The sequence below is a fragment of the Lissotriton vulgaris genome, chromosome 5 (assembly GCF_964263255.1).
Source record: "Lissotriton vulgaris chromosome 5, aLisVul1.2, whole genome shotgun sequence".
Taxonomy (NCBI): domain Eukaryota; kingdom Metazoa; phylum Chordata; class Amphibia; order Caudata; family Salamandridae; genus Lissotriton; species Lissotriton vulgaris.
Window position 1 is genome coordinate 1851586944 of NC_141693.1, and position 21564 is coordinate 1851608507.

General features: G+C 48.0%; 1 protein-coding gene across 1 annotated transcript in view; it reads right to left on the bottom strand.

The window, feature by feature from the left end:
* The window catches only part of FBXO47 (F-box protein 47), a 1324472-nt gene extending 1303550 nt beyond the window's left edge, over positions 1-20922 (bottom strand). The window contains exon 1 of the mRNA XM_086919858.1: positions 20742-20922. Coding sequence (XP_086775984.1) covers positions 20742-20922 — 181 coding nt within the window. The remainder of the gene's footprint in view (positions 1-20741) is intronic.
* Between the last annotated feature and the right edge of the window lie 642 nt (positions 20923-21564).

The following is a 21564-nucleotide window of genomic DNA, read 5'->3' on the forward strand; positions in this document are numbered from 1 at the left end:
TTCAGAAGACAGGCAGTACCCACTGCTATCACTTTTATGAACACCCAAGAGATACAGGTGAGGCCAAAGGGAAGCATGGCAAACTGAAAATGCTCCTGGCCCTTCTTCAACCGTAGGTAAAGGTAATGCCTGTCAAACTCCAGGACAGTATATAAGAATACACACCATGCTCGTTCAAAGAGACCATCCAGTCTCCTGGGTCCAAGACAGAAAGGATATGAGCTAATGTGAGCATTTTGAATTTGTCCTCAGTGGTCCAAGGGAATATTGTAGAAAGAATTTGGGGAAACACAAATATTGTGTATTAAATATTATGATGCCAAAAATATCAAGAGCCAGAATATAACAGGTAAGATTACCTTTTGTAATATCATAGTTAAAACATCATTGTGTTATGCTGTTGTAATTTAAATCATTTTAAAGTGCATTTTTTGCATTTTTTTGTTTTTAAATAATGACTATTTTGAATGTTTGTATTATATTTGTGTAATCCTTTTAGGAGCAGATTGTTGGATTTAAAGGGGAAAAGGGAGAGGAGTAATTTCTAATTTTTATATTTAACGTTTATTATGTTTGGGAAAAAAAGGTACTTACCTTTGGTAACATTCTTTTTGGTGGATACTCCATCTACCCGCAAACTCCCCACCTTTTGAATATCCCAGGCACCAGTTTGGATCTGGAAACTCTTCATTAACTTTTTCATGCCAGTAGAGGGTGCTGGCTCTGCTTCAGCACCATATGTGGCATCCCTGTGATATCACTAGAGCCATAGTGTGCCCCCAGTCAGTGTGCTGATGTCAGTTTCCTTCCATATTTTATGCACATTCAATGCAGACAGATGGAAGAAATATCGAGAAGACAAGTGCAATATTTTGTATCATGTAGGGCCCTCATCAAGAGGACATGTGGAATACACAAAAAGTCTAAAATGGAGGTGGGTAGGTTAGTAAGGAATCTGCAGATAGAATATCCACCAGAAATAGTGTATCATTTGCTATCAATCAAACAATATTTTTTAGAAATGTGTCCTTTCTGCAGGGTCAACCTGCATTTCTTTTGCCTTTTTTTTCGAGCCAACTTTTTCCAGGGTTTAGAACTCTGTACACTTTACCCATGCTAACCAGTGGTAAAGTACTTGTGCTCCATTTTTCCAATGTGGTAAAATTGGTATACTTCAAATTGGGGTCTTTAATTTACTCTTAAATCCTTGGTATATGGTACCAAGCGTACACAGGTCCTGTACATTAAATGCTACCATTGGGCTACAGGCTTTTTTATGCCACCCACTCCAGTAGCACTGTAAAACCTGTCCAGCTGCAAATTCAACCTGTCAAAGTAAACCCATTTTGACAGGCCTGAAACTTTTTTTAAATATTAATAAATCATCCATAAGTAGCCCTGAGTGCCCACAGGCAGGGTGTAAGTTATTTAAAAGTAGGATATGTTAAATTGTATTGTTTAATGTGAAAAAGACTTTAAGCTATTTTCACTACAGCAGGGTTGGCTGTTCAAAGCACTGGGATACAATATTAGGTTTAATAAATGTTATCTCTGGATATGAAACAGCTACGAAATTAATTTTTGTACATTTTGATATATTTTTACAAGCCCAATTCATTGGTGCAGTCACATGTGTAATAATTATTTTGAAAAGTGGACTTTGAGAAAGTTTCCTTCGCCCTGCCTTAAGTCTCTGGAAGCTAAATCTGATTTTTGTTCTCCCACTTCTGCCAACCAGTAATTAGTATTTGAATAGACAAGAATAAGGTGAAACCTTGGTTCCAGTAGCAAATAAAAAAATAAAAAGCTGATCTGAAAGAACTGAGATGACCCATCGGAACCGGATAGAATATGCAGGTTAGGTTTGTAAGGATCCTCTTTGCCATTAAACTCTGCTTGCGTGTCATATTCTGCTAGACAGGTCAGTTGAGGTTTTTCATATGACACATGGGCACACTTCAAAGTGGCTTCCCCGATCACAACTGTTAGCGGACACTTGGGTATGGCCCTTCTTTTGTCCCCCAGTAACAGTGGGCCTCTTTTTGACATTAAAGTGTCAAAGCTTGTTTAACAGGTCTGCTTGGAGTTCATATAACATTTGGGGTGCACTTCAAAAGAGGAAGACAGGATAGCAGAACAATTCTTGAGTATTCCCTCTCTGGTTACTAAAAATTCAGTTTTGTTTCTACCAAATTTCTGTTTCTGACTTGGTTTTGACTGCCTCAAAGAGGACAAACTTAACAGCCGTCTGTATCGGAAAAGCACTTTGTGCAATTCTGTCTTACATGCAGAGTCACCATCCAGTACACCAATTCAGTTCCATCCGTTATGGCGAGTACATCAGAGCCCGACGCAACTGTAGTGATGAAGCTGAATTTCAGAAATGCATTATGGATATGAAGACAAGATTTCAGAGGAGGAGATATTCGACAGCCCATCTCAGAAAAGCTGAGAACAGAATCTCCAAAGTGATAAGAGAAGATACCTTGCAAACTAGAGTCAGACAGAGCACTGACAACCAGACGATTCGTATAGTGAATGATTTTCAATGAGCTGAGCCACACCCTACGCAAAGGTCTTAAGAAACATTGGGGCATTCTCCTATCAGACAACACCTTGACCAGTTGCATCACCAAGCAGCCACAGATAACTTTTAGACGGGGAAGAACTCTACACAACAGACTTAGCCCTATGGTCCCCAAAAGTGATAATACAGAGACTTGGCTTACCCCCCACTCCACTGGTTTCCACAAATGTGGTTTCTGTGGTTTATGCAGGTGGGCCAAACCCAGGATCAGAACTTTTATTGGTTGTAACAATACGAGCTATGAGATCAGAACCAATATTAACTGCACGACAAGGTTTGTAATTTACATAATTGAATGCAAATGTGGCAAACAATATGTGGGCAGCACCATCAGGCCCTTAAATTAGAGAATTTGCGAACATATCAGGGCCTTACATCAACAGGACGGGAGGTATCCGGTGGCCATACATGCGGCATCATGCGCTGCACAAGGCTAAGGTAAGGAATTTAGTTTCTTTGACATTGAACAGATACAGCAGAGTCCACGTGGTGGCAATAGGGAATTGCACCTCAGGAGAGTGGAAGCCATGTGGAACATGCGCTTACATACAGTAGAACACGTCCTGAATGTCGATTCTGAGATGCAATACTTTTTGGGTGACTAGTTTCACCAAATAATGTACACATATGCATTTAAACTGTAACTTTACTGCCAACCATGTGTGGCCCGGTGATTAGGTTGATTTTGGTGGTACCATATTAGGGATAGATAATAGTATGTATGGATTATGTACATGTTTCCATTGGGGTCGAATTCCACCTTTCGGTTAAATATTTGCTCCATATACCTACATGGGGTTATTTTTTGCACATATTTTTTGCAGTGGTTTGATCTTCCCTCGCCATGAGACCACACTTATGTGCCCATTGGCAGAACATTGCCTCAATAATGTGTAGTTTAGAGGTGATACTCTAGACTCATGGGGGCAGATGTATCAAGCCTTTTGCGACTCGCAAAGGCCGAAATTCGCAGAATTTCGGCCTTTGCGAATCGCAAAAGGTCTTTTTGCATGTTTTGGCATGCATCAAAAATTTGCAAAATAAGAAATAGCAAAAATTTGCGATTCCTTATTTAGCCATAGCATTTAAGGAATCGCAATTTTGAGATTCCTTAACCCCTTCCATACTCATGACAAGGTCAGCTCGTCATGAGGCACGGTTGAGCTGTGCTTATGACGAGCTGACCTTGTCATGAAACTATAGTATTCAAGCATTTTCAGCACAGGAGGGGAAAACCCCTAGCAGCCAAGGTGTTAAATGCTATGTATGTAGCATTTTTGAATTGCCATTTATGTTTAAGAATTCACAAATTACCACCAAGTTGTAGTTGATGGTAATTTGCGAAGTCTTAAAAAAATGCACAATTTTGCATTTTTGATGGTGGCATGTGACGCACACACATGCCCATAGGGCATGTATGTGCGCCATATGCACACACATGTACATTTCAGGGGTGCAGCAGGGTGTCTTTGAGACACCCATGCACCCTTGAAATGATTCTCAAATTGCGATTAGCAAATTGCGAATTCGCAATTTGAGAATTACTTCACAATCATTCCTATGGGCCTCCTGGCCCATAGGAACGCATGGGAAATTATTCCTTATTTGCGAATTCGCAAAATGCGAATTCGCAAATAAGGAAGATTAAGGAATCGCAAAAAAATAGCGATTTTTTTCATACATTCCACGCCCGTGTTACAGTATATTCCAATGGTAGTTTGTTTGTTTTTTCCTGCATGCCATAGGCTCTTTAACCACTAGACTTCGCTATTGGATTAATTTATCTGGCGACTCCCTTTCACACCACCGTGTTTACGTATGACTCGGACTTGTCACGTTTGTCGGTATTCCTTTTCTCCCCGTACGCTCTCACTAATTTAGGTCATGTTCTTGTGTTTCCAGGCACGTCCTGTAATATATTGGCTTCAGGGTTGTTTCCAACCTTACCCCCAGATTGCAATACGGACGTCAGCATCTTGGTGGATTATTTGTAATATCAGCAGACATATGGGAATGAATTGCTTGACTGACAATAAATGGGAAAAGATTTGGTAGTGAAATGTTTTGTATTACTATAGCAATGTGCAGCCAACCACGTAAATTGTACCCACATATTCTGGTCTATAACAAAATAATGCAATGACCTTTCTAGCTCCAGATTCACCCTTTCAGTCTACAAACATCATCCAAATCAGAAGAGGAGAGATAAAGTTCCACCTTTAGATAGCTAGAAAATTCTTTAGAAAATTTTGATTTTTTTTCTTCATTTTCTTATTCTGGTGTTCAAAATAACATTGATCATGTCTTTGAAACGTCTGTACAAGTAAGATAATGTATGATCCCCTTGACTATTTATTAATGTGTATGTAGTTACCCAAGCTGCCTAGGGGTTACTGTGATGCCCTTACTTTTTACTCGCTCTGAGTTGATGAGAGCCATTCTTTCTAGCCGTAGATTCCCTCCTTGGTCGTCACCTACCCAGTCGGTCTTTAGACAGACTTCCTTTCGTCTCTCCATGTTGTCTCTTCCCTTATCCTCCCTTTCTCACCTCCCCTGGCCCTTCAACTAATTTTCTATCTCCTTTCTCTCCTCTCCTAATTGTATTGCCTACTTTTTGATGTATTGCGTAATTGTTGATCTTTTTCTGTTACATTGTTGATTCTCATGTAAAGCGCTCTGATACCTTCGGGTCTAGCCAGCGCTATATAAAATTCTTTTAAATAAAAAAAATAAAAAATAAATTGAGAATACAGAATTTTATTTATGCACCTCGGAACCTGACCTTCTGAACAGAGGTAGACATATTGCCTCTCAGCACTGAAGGGAGTACAGGTGAATCCGATACCTGAATCGGATACCTCAACATTGAAACAGACCATGAAAGAGGTGACCTACTTAAGGCCAAAGAACAGCCACAATAAGCCAAGCCAAGAGATTTTTGAAACCCTCGACATCTAATGCTTTGATGCCAAGTCCCTTGAAATCGAATGGCTCGGAGTTGAATGAGAATGCCTCCAGGTTAACTGACTCAGCGCTGACAGGAAGTGTGAATTTCGGTGATTAAAGGTAATGTCAACATGTGGCGATTGGAGTGGGGGCTTGGGAGTAGAGTGTTTGGGTGTAAAGCCTTGTCACATCAAGGGCAGGGATTGGTGGACCACACGGTTGAGCAGAAACTACCTAACACTGAGTCAAGTCCCACCTCTTCCCTGTCTCGTCTTTATGACCTCTCCAGGCATATCTTGCACTTTGTGATGGGGTTAAAGTCCAGACGACAGATACACACATTGTTTTCATCCTTCTAGGACTTCTTACATCCACGTGGAGATAGAAATGCCTAAAATATGCCAAAGAAACACAAAAAGAATTCAAGGTAAAATAATACTTCACGGACAGCTAACATAGCCTGAAGTAGGTAGTAGTGTCTGGAATACTTAAAGGTGTAGTTTCTTTTGGCAGTGGCTTTCAGCAGTCTTTTAGAGAATACATCGGTTTTTATGGTTTCTATGTTTTTATTTGCATTTTAGATAGAACAGCAACCACCTACATCCATATACATATAAGTTACCGTAAAAGAACAATATCATAAAGAAAAACAGAGACAAACCAATAAGGATGGAAGGAAAGGAGGGAAGCCCGACTGCCTAACAAGTCACCGAAACTGCCGCTTATTTAGAGGTACAACTTATCGCTCGGGGGGGGGGGGAGCTAGTTACTCTTCCCCATTGACTGCCTGTGGGAGGTGTAGTGCCCGCAGGAACACCGGGCAGGTCAATCCTATAAATTCAGTGGACAAGAATTTGATTGTAGAGCCCCACGCTTTTGCCATAGCGATGCAGTGTTCCCTCGGCACCAGCGGTCACCTTTTCCATGCACACAATATAACGCATTTTATGCAGCCAATCTAAATAGCAAACAAAACAGGTGATGGACAGAATGTGGATCAATGTCACACATTCACCCCAGTCCAAAGATCTGGGCCCAAATCCATCGTTTTTTTGCACTCCACACCACCCTGGGTTAGACAATGGCGATATGCAAATCAGCTCTGACCCTGTGCCCCATGGGAACAGTCCAGTCCGAACTACAAAAGCCATGTCCTTCCCAGAACGGAATCAAGCATCCGAGGACCGGACCGGTTTCGAGGTAACACCTCTCATCATCCCGGCTAGCTTGACTCCAGTGGTGTGGAGTGCCTGGGACCCACGTCTGAGCATCCCCAGCGCACTTAGGGCGGAATTTGCAAACAAAACAGGTGATGGACAGAATGTGGATCAATGTCACACATTCACCCCAGTCCAAAGATCTGGGCCCAAATCCATAGTTTTTTGCACTCCACACCACCCTGGGTTAGACAATGGCGATATGCAAATCAGCTCTGACCCTGTGCCCCATGGGAACAGTCCAGTCCGAACTACAAAAGCCATGTCCTTCCCAGAACGGAATCAAGCATCCGAGGACCGGACCGGTTTCGAGGTAACACCTCTCATCAGCCCGGCTAGCTTGACTCCAGTGGTGTGGAGTGCCTGGGACCCACGTCTGAGCATCCCCAGCGCACTTAGGGCGCAATTTGCAAACAAAACAGGTGATGGACAGAATGTGGATCAATGTCACACATTCACCCAGTCAAAAGATCTGGGCCCAAATCCATCGTTTTTTTGCACTCCACACCACCCTGGGTTAGACAATCGCGATATGCAAATCAGCTCTGACCCTGTGCCCCATGGGAACAGTCCAGTCCGAACTACAAAAGCCATGTCCTTCCCAGAACGGAATCAAGCATCCGAGGACCGGACCGGTTTCGAGGTAACACCTCTCATCAGCCCGGCTAGCTTGACTCCAGTGGTGTGGAGTGCCTGGGACCCACGTCTGAGCATCCCCAGCGCACTTAGGGCGGAATTTGCAAACAAAACAGGTGATGGACAGAATGTGTATCAATGTCACACATTCACCCCAGTCCAAAGATCTGGGCCCAAATCCATCGTTTTTTTGTGTGACATTGATCCACATTCTGTCCATCTGGGCATGATTTATTAATGTGTCACTGTTTTAAAATTCCAGTCTGGCACTTACTTGTGAAAGTTGATTTCTAATCCATAAGTGATCCAAAGAAAGTCAAAAGGCCTCAAATCCAAAAAAGGGCAGGCAAATGTCAACCTGAGGAGTTATTCTGATAAAAATCATCATTTTCAGAAGGTCTATGCTGCTTGCTAGTGGATTTCTTGTGCAGAATTGCAAATTTTGTAATTTCGCGAGTGCGAGATTGTTGCTGCCCGCCGCACCTACATGTTCGCAACTGCGAACTTACGCCGCACGCCGCAAAATTGTATCACCAAGAAAAAAAAATCCGCTGCATGTGAATTTGCTGATTTTCGGTAAATTTGCGAGGGTTCGCGGATCGCGAATTTACCGAAAATCCGCGAGCGGAACGGATTTTCCGCCCATGCTTACTGGTGGTCAGTTTCCCTAGGCCACTGCCCTGCTCCCAAATCTTCAGTCAGAAATCTTGGGGTGATCATTGATAATAAGTTATCAATGACTGAACACGTCAACAAAGTAGTTCAGACCAGCTTCGGCCTTATGCGCAGTTTGAGGAAGATTTTCAAATGGATCCCTCTCCCATCTCGCATGCCCGTTGTCCAGGGACTCATTATCAATCGGATAGACTATGGGAACTCGCTACTGTCCTCAGTCAATTCAACCCTCTTGGCCCGCCTGCAGGTTCTCCAAAACACTGCGGCTAGACTGGTGCTAAATCTCCCCCCCGCGCACCCCATCTCTGCCCTTCCTTAAAACCCTACACTGGCTCCCAAAAAAAAAGGGCATAAAATTTAAGCTATACGGCCTAGTCCACAAAACCATCAATGGACATGGACCAATGTATATTGAACAAAAACTTAAACCCCACAACCCGTTAAGAACCCTCAGATCCACTGGCAAGTCACTGCTGACAATCCCCAGGGTACGCACAGTCAGAAATGGCGATAGGGCCTTCAGTAAAACTGCCCCCGTAGCCTGGAATTCCCTTCCCCTCCAGATTAGGACTGAACCTAACCATCTAAGGTTCCGTAAACACTTAAAAACCTGGCTCTTTTTGGCTGCTAGCCCATAGACCTGCTCTGTCTATCTGCTCTGAGGTATTTCTGCCAGCGCTCTGAGACCTTCGGGTGATTTATGCGCTTTACAAATGTATTTTACATTACATTACATTTTTTACAACTGAGGCAAACGCCCGTTGCCCCAGAGAGGAGTCTCCCGGGTCAGGACATTCCACCACCCCATCCTGCTCTGGGCCCGCCTCCAGACATGAAACACCACCTGTGTGACCAAGGGCAGGAGTCTCCGAAGCGGTGCGGAGTATAACAGTGTGTGTACGGGTTTGTTGCCCATTAGCAGCCGCTCAACTGCATAGGTCAGGTCCCCCCTACCTCTGTACCACCAGTCGTTAAGAACCAGCAGATGTGCAGCCTGGCAGTAAGAGAGAACATCCGAGGTAGCAAGACCACCAGTGAACGTGGACAGGAAACAGGTGCGTAGGGCCACTCTAACTGCACCTCCTTCCCACAACAACCCTCCCAGCACCGAATTAATCTGCTGAAACCAGCGGGGGGAATCTGGTAGGGATGATTTTGCAATTGATATAGGAGACGGGGAAGCGCAACCATCTTGAAGATGGCCGACCTGCCATATTGCGTCATGGGCATGCAAGACCACACCTTAAGGTCTTCCCGGGTTCGATCCCACACTGGGGCCAGATTACGGGCCCTGGAGACTGCTGGGACATCAGATAAAAAGACCCACAAGTATTTCATACCATCCGATGCCAATTGAAGAGCTGAAGCCCAGTCACCTACCCTCGATCCACCCCCATGAACCCACAACGTGGACTTGCACTCGTTCATATATAGCCCAGAGGTCTCGCGGAAAATCTGAAGGATGTGCATCAACCGCGGCCCGGACTATCTAAGTCAGTAAGGAAAAACAGGACATCACCCGCATATAGTGCTATTTTATCCGTTAGACCGGGCGCCCATCTAAAACCCCGAAGCTGGGCATCTATACACACCCAGGCCGCCAGCGGCTCTATGGCAAGTACACATAAATAAGGGGAGAGGGGACAGCCCTGGCGCGTGCCCCGCCGAATCGAGAAGGAGCGAGATATCGCCCCCCCTGCCGTGAGATCAGTATATAGCAGCTGCAGGTATGTAGCAGCTGCAGGTATGTAGCAGCTGCAGGTAAGCCAGGAAGCGCGGACCAAAGTTGAGCTTCCGCAGCAGAGCAAACAGGTACACCCAGCTCCCATCTCAAGGAATCAAAAGCTCTATCCATGTCCGCCAGCAGTAACGCTGCCGGGTCCCCAAGCCGCCCACTAACCGACACAGCAACATGCGCACATCTAATGTTATGGGGAGTCGCCCTCTGAGGCATAAACCCGGCCTGATCCGGATGCACCAATGCTGTGATGTGTGGCTTGAGCCTATTGGCCAAGGCCATGGCTAACACCTTTGCTTCAACAATAAGAAGGGAAATGGGGCTATACGATGTATGTTCCTCTGGGGGTGTGCCTGGTTTGAGAAATACTACCACCGCATGTCTCCAGTCTGGGGGAAGCAAGCCGCACTCCCACACCTCTTCCACCACCGGCTGATAATGAGGGGCTAGTTGCACAAAAAAACACGTAAAAAACTCGCTGGGGAAACCATTCGGAACCGGTGCCTTCCTGGGATTCAACTCCCCGAGGGCCGTACCTAGCTCATCGTCTGACAGAGGCCTATTTATTTGCTCCCGTACCTCATCCGAGACGGCCTTGGGAGGGAGGTCATCAATAAACTTCTTTATAACCTCCGCCGCAAGACACTCCTTTGGCGCGTACAGGGCCTCATAGTATGCCACAAAGCTTTCCACAATAGCTGAGAATTCGAGAATCGCCACCCCTGCCGGATCTAGGACCCGCGGTAGAGGCTGGGCGTGCAAGGTACCCTGACACAGGCAGTGCACCATCTTGCTCGACTTATCTCCCCACTGATAGACCCTGCTACGTGCTGCAAGCCAGGCTTGGCTTGCCCCGTCCAGCAATACCGCTGCATATTGTTGCTGAGCCAGCACTAGCTGCCTTCTGGCCGGACCCACATCTATTTGTCTCACTAAATGGGTTGTAGAGGCTAACAAGAAGGGGACAGAGCTCGCCCACAAACATTTTATAAAATTCGGGAGTAAATCCATCATCTCCAGGGGCCTTGCCGGAGGGTAGTCCCCGTATAGTCTGAGACACCTCATTCGAGGTGAAGTCAATGTCCAGTCTGGACGCCTCCTTCGTAGAAAGCTGTGCAACCGGGGTTCCGGCCACGCATCTCCCTGCCGCCTCACCGTCCAACGGCTCCGTCGTATAGAGGCTGGAGTAAAAGCTCTCAACTTCCCCCGCGAAGCTGTCATCTGTTCAAAGCCCCTCCCGCCCCTGGCCCTCAATCTCACACAACCCAACTCTGTTCCACCTGTGCACGCAGTTTATGTGCTAAGAGTCTGCCCACCTTGCTCCCCCCTTCATAATACGTCTGTTTTGTGCGCACCAGTGCATATTCGGCTCGGTCCATAATACAGTGCTTTTAGTTGTTTCAGCACCAGTGTCAATTAGGTGCCTCGTTCAGACCGCTCCTGTCCTTTGATGTACCACCTCCAGCTCTTCAACCTTGCCCTCCAGGGTCTCACGCTTAGCCCTCCTGTCCTTGTTCAAGCTTGCCTAAATAGTCAGAAACTGTCCCCTAAGTACCGCTTTGGGAGTATCCCACAGTAGCGTAGGTGATGTCAAGCCGTCATCATTTATTTCCAGGAAACCATGAATGGCTTTCCAGATCTGATCTACGTAATGTTCATGTGTAAGTAACCTAGCATTTAGGCGCCACCGCCTCTGGGGCCCAAGGAACCCAGATAACTGCACTGAGAGTGAAATGGGGAGTGGTCAGACAGTGCTACAGCTCCAGTTGCCATCGCTGTCGTCACTTGGGATTTGAGAGGAAACCAGGAAAACCCTAAACGCGCACAGGTCTGGTGTGCTGCCGCAAAGAAAGTGAACTCGCTTGCCCCTGGGTTACGCAGGTGCCACACATCCACCAAACCCACCTCCGCCAGTTAGCTCCTCATTTCTTCTGGGAGCGCCCTTGTTCCACCTGTCCTTGAGACGGATCTATACTTCTGGGAGTCTTACACAATGTTGAAGTCCTCCCCTATTATTAAGACATTGTCTGGGAAAGTCATAACCTCTCACAGGGCCTGCCTAACAAAGACTTCCAGAGTATCATTAGGGGCATAAATGGAAGCCATGGTATAGGTGCGGTCCCCGAGTTCCATCCGCAGGGACAGCAATCTACCCGGTATATATGCCTGTACCATTAGTGCCCTCCCCAGGAAATGAGAGGCTCGCCACTGGATCCCTGCCCTATGAAGATCTGGAAAGAATGTAGGGAAACCTTGTTGCCCCCTATTCTGGAGATAATGAATTGTGCCATGATTCAGGGCACTTTCCCAGCTGTTTGGAAAAAGGCCATAGTGAAGCCACTGCTTAAAAAGCCGACTCTGGATCCTGAAATCCTCAAAAACTTTCGACCAATATCGCTGCTGCCTGCCCCAGCTAAAATGCTTGAACTCCATCTTAATCAGCATCTGACCTCCTTTGTTGAGGTCTCTGGGTATTTGGACCAATCTCAGCACGGCTTCCGAAAGTTCCATAGCACCGAGTCGGCTCTCACGGTAGTGGTCAACAACATTCGATCTAAGGTTAACCAAGGCCAGACTATTTTGCTGGTCCTACTCGACCTGACTGCAGCTTTTGACACCCTATCTCCTTTGACCTTAACAGCTCAGCTAAGGGAGATAGGGGTGGAGGGCCCAGCACGGAGCCTCCTGTCCTCCTTTCTCAGTCAAAGAGAGCAGCGGGTCAAGCTAGGAGAGTTCCTCTCCCCTGCTAAACCTGTGCAGTGTGGGGTTCCACAGGGGTCGACCTTGAGCCCGACCCTTTTTAACATCTATGTGACCCCACTTGCCAGGTTAGTAAGATCGCACGGGATGAAGGTGGTGTCATACGCCGATGACACGCAGATCATGGTGTCCCTCTCCAACTCGGGGAGTGCCTCCGCGCTCAGCTTCAGGAACTGCAAGCAGGCAGTCTCCGAATGGATGATTTTAAACTCACTGAAGCTGAACAGAGAGAAAACCGAGGTCTTGATCTTTGGCAAAGATCAAGACATGTGGTCCAGTGACTGGTGGCCTCCTTCCTCGGGAGTATGTCCTGTGCCTGTAAAATCAGCCCGCAATTTGGCCGTGATTATTGATACGTCACTGGCCAGGACGCAGCAAGTGAACCGGACTGTGTCCACCTGCTGGGGAGTGAGTAAGATTCTGAGGAAAATAGCCCATTATCTCTCCCCCCAAGCCCGTAAACAGACCGTGGTTGCCCTGGTGACATCACGGCTGGATTACTGCAACGTACTGTATGCGGAAATAAACAAGAGCCTCATTCTACGCCTTCAGTCCGTTCAGAACGCGGCTGATAAATTTGTCCTGGCCGTTCCCTACACCTCCTCTGCCACCTTCGCCAGGAAGAGTCTGCACTGGCTCCCGATCCACCTTAGGATCACGTTCAAAATTCTATGCCTGGTTCAGTGCTTTATCAGGTGGAGGCTCAGAAGCCATTGGATCCCTTCTTGTCCCTTACACCCCTAGCAGAAGCCTTGGCTCTGCCTCCAAGAATCTCCTATCTGTCGCTCGAATAAACCGAGTCAGATGGGATGGAAGGGCCTTCTTTTTTATGGCCCCCAAACTATGGAATGACCTCCCTCCCGAGTTGAAAGCACAACCCTCTATGGCCCTCTTTAAAAAAGCATTAAAAACGTGGCTCTTCATCGAGGCCTATCAGTAGCACGCTCTCTGACTCTGGACTATGTTTGGTTAGGGGCCTTGACGCTCTTTGCGCAAAGTTGCGCGTTATAAGTTGTGTTTCATTCAAGTAAAATGGCCACTCCCACCCGTTTTCCTTGTGTGGATACGAAGTGTTGCCTATCGAACCATCTTGATCTAAGGCATCTCCGATCTGCTCGAGCTAAGTGTGTTTCCTGTAGGAGACAAACATCACATATCTTTCTTTGAGGAAGTTGAGAAGGGCTATCCGCTTCGTGGGGGTGTGGAGGCCCCTTAACTTTGATGCTCAATATCCTAAAAGGATGACCTTGCATAGTTCCGATTAGGGATAATAAGCGGCAGCGGGGGAAAGAGCATAAACCAGCCCTATCTAGCTAAATAGGGTGACCGCAAGGTCACGTTTATAGTCAAACAAATGGGGGCTATCGGACCAAAGGGCGGGACACCCCCTTCATTCCCCTGGGGGGGACACTGCACACTCCTGTCCCACAATGGATTCACTGGTCGGGGGAGGAGGGAACTCCCACCAGACCATCCAAGAGTTACCACCTCTAGAGTACAGACTGATTGCATTACCCCAACCTCCCTTCCCCATAACCGGCCCACAGGAACCACATACATCAGGGGAGCTGGGGGTCCTGCCCCCAGATGGTTGACATCATGGGCTGCATCATTCCCCGGTGGGCCCTCCCTGCCTCCCAATACCTCAAATCCCATGGGCAGCACTACCACTCCCACCCTAGAAAGAGAAAATAAGAAAAAGACAACATATAGCAAAGAACAAAAAAGAGGGAACCAATCAACAAACTGAGGTCCGATACTCTGGAAAGGATATCCAGAATCAAGGTGGGTCCATGAGCCTGGCGACTGGCCGTCCCCATGTTTCAGGCACTCCCAAGGGGGCGAGGGGTCTTTGCCAGGCGAGGCCATCGCCTCTGGAAGACTCTAGACTGATGTCATTAGCATTGGCATGGGGGTCAAGCAATCTTAACCCCGGAATAATGACCCCCGTCTCATTCTCTTTTTCACGTTGCTGTAGTGGCCGCAGTAGTGCCTCCCTTTCTTTCGTGCTTTTGGCCTACGTCAGTTTCAACACTAGTTCTTTCCCTTTTAATTGACGACGGCGTGATCTGCTCCTAGAGCGTTCCTTCTGGGAGTTTTGTGAATTCTCCAGATCTGCCTCTTGGGCCACCTCAAGGCCCAGATTCTACTTTGCCTCCTCTAGTTTTCATATTGTATGCGTTGTCAAACGAAAGACAGCGTTAATCAATCAATCAGAGCACTTGTAAAGCACGCTACTTACCCGTGAGGGTCTCAAGGCGCTAGGAGTGGGGGGGGGGGGGCTATGGGGTGGGGGGCTTAAGAGGGGGGTGGGGGGGAGAGCTGCTAATGTTCGAAGAGCCAGGTCTTGAGGAGTCTTCTGAATGCGAGTAGATCTTGGGTCTGTCGTATGTGGGTAGGGAGGGTGTTCCAGGTCTTTTTCGGCGAGGTAGGAGAAGGATCTGCCTACGGAGGTAGTGGGATGGATGCGGGGGACAGCGGCGAGGCTGGAGGATCGGAGCTGGCGGGTGGGGTTGTGGAAGCTGAGTCTGCTGTTCAAGTAGGCTGGTCTGGCGTTGTGGAGTGCTTTGTGTGAGGATCTTGAAGGTGATCCTCTTGTCGACAGTGTACCAGTGTAGGTTTCTCAGGTGGGGGGTGATGTGGTTGCGGCGGGGGACATTGACGATCAGTCCGGCGGATGCGTTTTGGATGCGCTGTAGTCGGCGTAGATGTTTGGCTGGGATTCCTGCGTAGAGTGCGTTGCCGTAGTCCAGTATGCTGCTGACAAGGGCATGTGTAATCGTTCTTCTTGTTTCGGTCGGGATCCACTTGTAGATCCTGCGGAGCATGCGGAGGGTGTTTTAGCAGGAGGAGGAGACGGCGTTGACTTGTTTCGACATGAAGAGGGAGGAGTCGAGGACGAAGCCTAGGTTGCGTGCATGTACAAAAGGGGGTGGTAATGGACGGAGCATCTGAACCAATCAAACACTCACACCCAGTCAAAAGATCTGGGATTAATCCATCACCGTTCTTTAACCCACTCTGCCACCCCAGTTCAGACATGGCTATATGCAAATCAGTCTGACCCTGTGCCTTATGGGAACAGTCCAGCCCGAACTGCCAAGCCATGCCTTCCCTGGCTTGCGTGCATAGTCAGTGGGTGTTAGTGCTGTTCCCATTGTGGTCGGCCACCAGGAGTCGTCCCAGGCTGAGGGAGTGGATCCGAGTACGAGGACCTCCGTCTTGTCCGAGTTCAGCTTCAGCCGGCTGTTCCTCATCCAGTCGGCGACATCCTTCATTCCGTTGTGGAGGTTGGTTTTGGCGGGGAGTGGGTCCTTGGTGAGGGAGAGGATGAGTTGGGTGTTGTTGGCGTAGGAGATGATGTTGAGGTTGTGATGGCGGGCCACTTGTGCGAGGGGGGCCATGTAGATGTTGAACAGCGTCGGGCTGAGGGAAGAGCCCTGGGAGACGCCCCAGATAATGTTGGTGGCTTCAGAACGGAAGAGTGGGAGGCGGACTCTCTGGGTTCTGCCGGAGAGGAAGGACGTGGTCCATTCTAGGGTTTTCTATTGGATTCCAGCTTCTAGGAGGCGTGTTTTTAGAGTGCAATGGCAGACCGTGTCGAAGTCGGCCGACAGGTCCAGGAGTATGAGGGCTGAAGTTTCTCCGTTGTCTAGTTGGCATCTGATGTAGTCTGTGGCGGCGATGAGAGCTGTCTCGGTGCTGTGGTTGCGTCTGAATCCGGATTGGGATGGGTCTAAGATGTTGTTGTCTTCCAGGTGGCGGGTCAGTTACATGTTTACGATTTTCTCTACTACCTTTGCCGGGAACGGGAGCAGGGAGATGGGCCGGAAGTTCTTGAGGTCCTTGGGGTCCGCTTTGGGCTTCTTGAGGAGGGCGTTGATTTCGGCGTGCTTCCAGCTTGCCGGGAATGTTGCTGTTTCGAAGGAAATGTTGATGACCTTCCGTAGTTGGAGTGAGATGGCTGCGTCTGTTTTGTTGAACACGTGGTGTGGGCAAGGGTCGGAAGGGGATCCCGAGTGGATGGAGTTCATGACCTTGCATGTCTCGTCCTCATTGACGCTGGCCTAGGAGGTCAGGCGGTTGGCGCTGGTGGTGTTTGCCGAAGAGGTGGCGGCTGGCGTGGTGGGGGCAGTCGTGGTGTTGAAGCTTCCGTGGATGTCAGCCATCTTGCAGTGGAAGAAGATGGCTAGTGAGTTGCACAGTCCTTGTGAAGGCGGGATGTCGTTGGTGTTGGTGCAGGGGTTGGAGAGTTCCTTTACGATGCTGAAGAGCTCTTTGCTGTAGTGTGCGTTGTTGTCTAGGTGTTTTTTGAGGGAGGATCTCTTTGCTAGTCTGATGAGGTGGTGATGTCTGCGGGTGGCATCCATGTGGGCTGAGTAGTTGTCCGGCGTGCGATCGTGTAGCCATTTCTTCTCCAGTTTCCGGCATGTGTGTTTGGATGTCTGGAGCTCGTCTGTGAACCAGGTGGCTCTTTTGCCAATGTGGTTGTTGGGTGGTTTCTTAAGTGGGCGAGGGTGTTTGCCCAGTCTTCGATCCACTGTCTGATTTTGCGGGCTGCGGTGTCTGCGTTGTTAGGGTCGTGGGGGGGTTGTGGGCGAGGGTGGTGTTCAGCTGGTCGTCGGTGACTTTGATCCAGCAGCGGCGAGGTGGCTTTTGGGTGCGGTGATGTGTGGTTGGTTTCTTGAAGGTGAAGTAAATGCAGCGGTGGTAGGTCCAGTGGAGTTCGGTGGTGTGGTCGCAGGTGACATGGGAGCCTGTGGAGAAGACTGGGTCCAGCGTGTGGCCGGCAGCGTGGATGGGTGGGGTGACGAGTTGTTTGAGCCGAGGTTGGCTAGGTTGTCGATGAGGGTTGAGAAGTATGCATCATTGTTGTTCGAGGTGGAAGTTGAGGTCCCTGAGGAGGATGTAGTCCGTTGAGTCGAGCGTGTGGGTGCTGGCCAGGTCGGCGATGGAGTCGCTGAACTGGGCCTGGGGTCCGGGAGGTCTGTAGAGGAGTGTTCCTCTGAGGGTGGTGTTGGGGTCGGTGTGGATCCTGAAGTGCAGGTGTTCGGCGGCGTTGAGGGTGTCATCTGTGTGGGTGGAGACCTTGAGGGTGGATTTGTGGGCGATGGCTATTCCTCCTCCGATTCCATTGGAGCGGTCCCTGCGGGTGATCTTGTAGCCGTCTTGGATGGCTATGGCAATGTCGGGGCTGTGGAGTCATTCCACCAGGTCTCGGACAAGAAGGCAACGTCTGGGGCAGAGGTGTTGAGCAGATCCCAGAGCTCGATGGAGTGTTTGCGTGCGGAGCGGGTGTTGAGGAGTATGCATCGGAGGTGGTTGGGTCCAGTCCTGGGGGGTTTGGTGGTTCTGGGGAGGCCCCATCTATAGCAGATTCCCTTTTCTCTCAGGAAGGAGGTGGCCGGCTGCATCAGTTTGCACCGTTGGAGGGTGGCCGCTGATAATTCCTGAAAGATGCCCATATGTAACCCCTCAAAGGTGATCCCTGCGGAATCAGGAGTCGCCACCATGATTGTCTCCTAGTGTGCATAGGAGTGTAGACATGTGAGGATATCCTACAGTTGTCCTGGCCCCGACGCTGCCCGCCCTGCAAGTGCGATCCAAGAGAATTTCTTTGTCCCTCAATTACGGCGTTAAATGCTTGAAGAGCCGAACCACGAACTCCTCCAGGCTCCCTATGACTGATTGGAGCAGAACCCCCTTGATTCGGATGTTAGAGCGTCGGCACCTGTTTTCTAAATCGTCAAGGTGAATGCATAGCTCCTCGTTCTTGTCCCTCAACTCCAAGCGCTCTTGGGAATGCTTGTGTACTTCTTCTCTGCTGTCACCTGTTAGAGCATCCACCTTATCCCTTAATACTATTAAATCGGACTTGAGGGTTGTAATGTCCGTAGCCACCCCTTGCCTCAGGGCCGCAAAGTCGTCTCTTAGCACCCCGAACAGCTGCTCAATGAAGTGGCGCGTGACCGGCTCCATGGTGTTGTCCAGCGACTTGGACGAGGCGATGTCACCCGTAGCTCCAGTGGGGGAGGCAGCCCGGGCCTTGGTTCTTTTGGGGCCTGGCTTTCCCAGTAGGTCTTTGATGGAGCCATCTTTTTTGGTCCAACCTGAGGCCATTCTAGAAATCTAAGGGTTTCCTTGCTACCCAGGACGTAGGCCAACACCTAGTGGGACGCCCACCGGAGCTCTGTGGCCTATCTATGAGGACCCATGTCTCCTCCGCCCTCTCCTCTGTTGATTCATGGCCTCCTCACCTCCAGATCTTAGCCTAGTGCGGCTCCTTCCTCTTGTTGCGCTTAGGTTCCGATTGCCCGTGTCCGCTGCTCCAGGGTCCATCCCCCTTCCTTATGAGCTGGTCACTGCCTTGAGGCTGGGCTGCTCTCATTTTCTCCCCAGGGGCCCTGTACGTGCACCGCTCCTCCTTGTTATCACTTGGGGGTGCTTATGATGTCCGCACAGCCTCGCTCTGCGCTATCCACCTCTAACCTCCCGGAGCTGAGTCCCTCGCCGCCATCTTGGGCCTACAGGGAGGGACCATCGCTGCTGCAGACGTCACTCCTCTCCTCCCTCGAGGCAGTTCTACACACCCGGAGCTGAGTCCCTCGCCGCCATCTTGGGCCTACAGGGAGGGACCATCGCTGCTGCAGACGTCACTCCTCTCCTCCCTCGAGGCAGTTCTACACAGACCTTTAGCCGCACAAGGGGACGTTCTCGGCAGTCGCCGCCTTCCGCCGCTTCAGGACTTCGGGAGTACTCTTCTCCATGGTGGGCCTCTTTTCAGCTGCGTCGCGTGCGCCTCGCAATCCGGGCCGCACAATACACTCCTGGGGCTGGCTGATTCCTCCAGCCCCAAGACTCCTGCTCTCGACCTCCGGTCCTCTCTGGGGGCTATCTGCGCCGAGGATTTCCTCCTGCGCACCAATGCAGAACCGTAGGCTTACTCCACTAATCCAGATGTCCTCTGGCCTCCACGGTACTCAGCCGGGTCCGTGACCTCGATCGTCGCTCCCAGACGGAATTAGTCTCCTAAAGATTCACCCAATGAGCTAGCAGGTCTTCACGGTTCTGAATGAGGGAAATTACCACCTTGGAAAGACTGTTTCCCGCAGATTTGGGCCTCGCCCTTCAGTGCTCCAGTGCTGAGCTCTTACTCTGCCACCATCTTGGCCACATCCCTACATTTGTTTTTAAGAAAGGGTTTGAGTAGGTATGTTCTCTGCCAAATAAATGGCAAACCAAATTTGGCTAATTTGATGCACTTTTTAAAAGAGTACAGAAGAAAATGTTGCTGCTTATAGGCATATTTTGAGTTTAGTTTCATAACAAAAATGTATTTATAAGAAAGTGATCCTGGGAATCCAACATGTAAACTCAAGTAATGTATTTATGGATATTGGAGAGAATCCCACGACAAGTAAACTATTTGATTTGAATAACGGAGATACTGTAGAAGAACAGCAAGAAAAAATCCTAGAAAAGAAACCTAAAAAAATGAAGATTGACTCATCAGGAATTACCTACCATGATTGAAGCAGGTTCCGATCAACACTAAAGCAACAGTCATATGTGAAAGGATGTGAATGTACTGTGTATGATAAATGCATCCGTATGGGGTACATAAGGCAAGAGATTAGAAGCATATTCCTTTACCCAACAAGGTGTAAGAGGCCCCTACTCCAGCCTCTACAATACATATCAAGTTAAAAGCTGCAGCACAGGTTCAGTCCATTATCTGTGGCCTTTAAATATGCATAACATTGGAAATCAAAAGTACATGCTTTTACAAAACACATAATCTTAAAGCTTTAAAGGTAATAGCAGCTCTTTCCAGCCTACGCAGAGTTACCCCTTCTTTCATTTACATCAAAAAAGATGTGAGACGTTAAACTGTATGTTCAATCACATTATAAAAGAGATGAGGCGTTAGACTGTTTTCAATCAGGAGGTTCCTGGTGGAAAAGCAGTTCATAATCGAGGCCAGGATGTTTTCTTAAGTGAAAAACATGACCCTTCCTGATATTTGTCATCTTAACTGGTAAAAATCATTCATAGTAGAAAATGTATTTTAATTTCAATATAATATGTTGTGGAAAGAAGACAAACTACTCTCTTTTACTAAGAAAACAATGTTTGATCCATTGTGAAGTGAAAGTGTCCCATTGCTGGCTTCAGCTCTCACCTGAAAGGTACTCCAGCACCATGTGAAAAATCTCAAGAGGCAGTGTTTGGAAGAAGCCAAGTGCTGTAAGATGCTGGAAGTCCACATCTGCATTGCTGAGAAGCTGGTTAGATCGACGGGTGCTGCGCCTGTACCTTTGGTTAGGAATCACTGTAAAGCTGTTGCTCGTGCTGGATGGCATACTGCTAACAATCCATCAATTAATTCAGTATCTAATAAGGTGCAATACATCTCAGCTCCATTTCTTGACTTTTCATAAAACTGATAACAATATAAACAGTGCCAATTGTATGTCTAGATAGGAAGAAAAAAAAACTATTTAAGAAATGCATCATGCAAAAAGAAATATTTAGAACAGAATTCACTTAGTAAAATTCCCCTAGGCCATTAACAAAATAAAGAAAATATTCATAAATAAACTATTCATATGTAAAAAAAAGAAATCAAAGGTGCCACTGCTTACTACTGAGAAAATATTAAACACTTGAATGTTTGTGACAAAAGCGGGTAATGTTCTGCTACATAAGAAGGCAGCGTTATGGAAGTAAAATAAGGAATTGAGGGCCAGATGTACTAAGATTGGACTCAAAAAAAGCGATCGCAAACTGTGCAACCTTTTTGCAAATCCAATCTGGTTTTGCAAAACCATCTATGTACTACTAGGTCAGTTCCTAAAAAAGGCAATTGCAGGGGATTGCAGAACAAACTGCCTAATTAGTTTTCATTTTGAAAAACCCAAGTGCGAGTTGGTAGTGGCCAATTGCCTACTCCTCCTAAAGAGGAAGGCATTCAAAGGGACCTTCTGTTTTGCTAATAAGATACC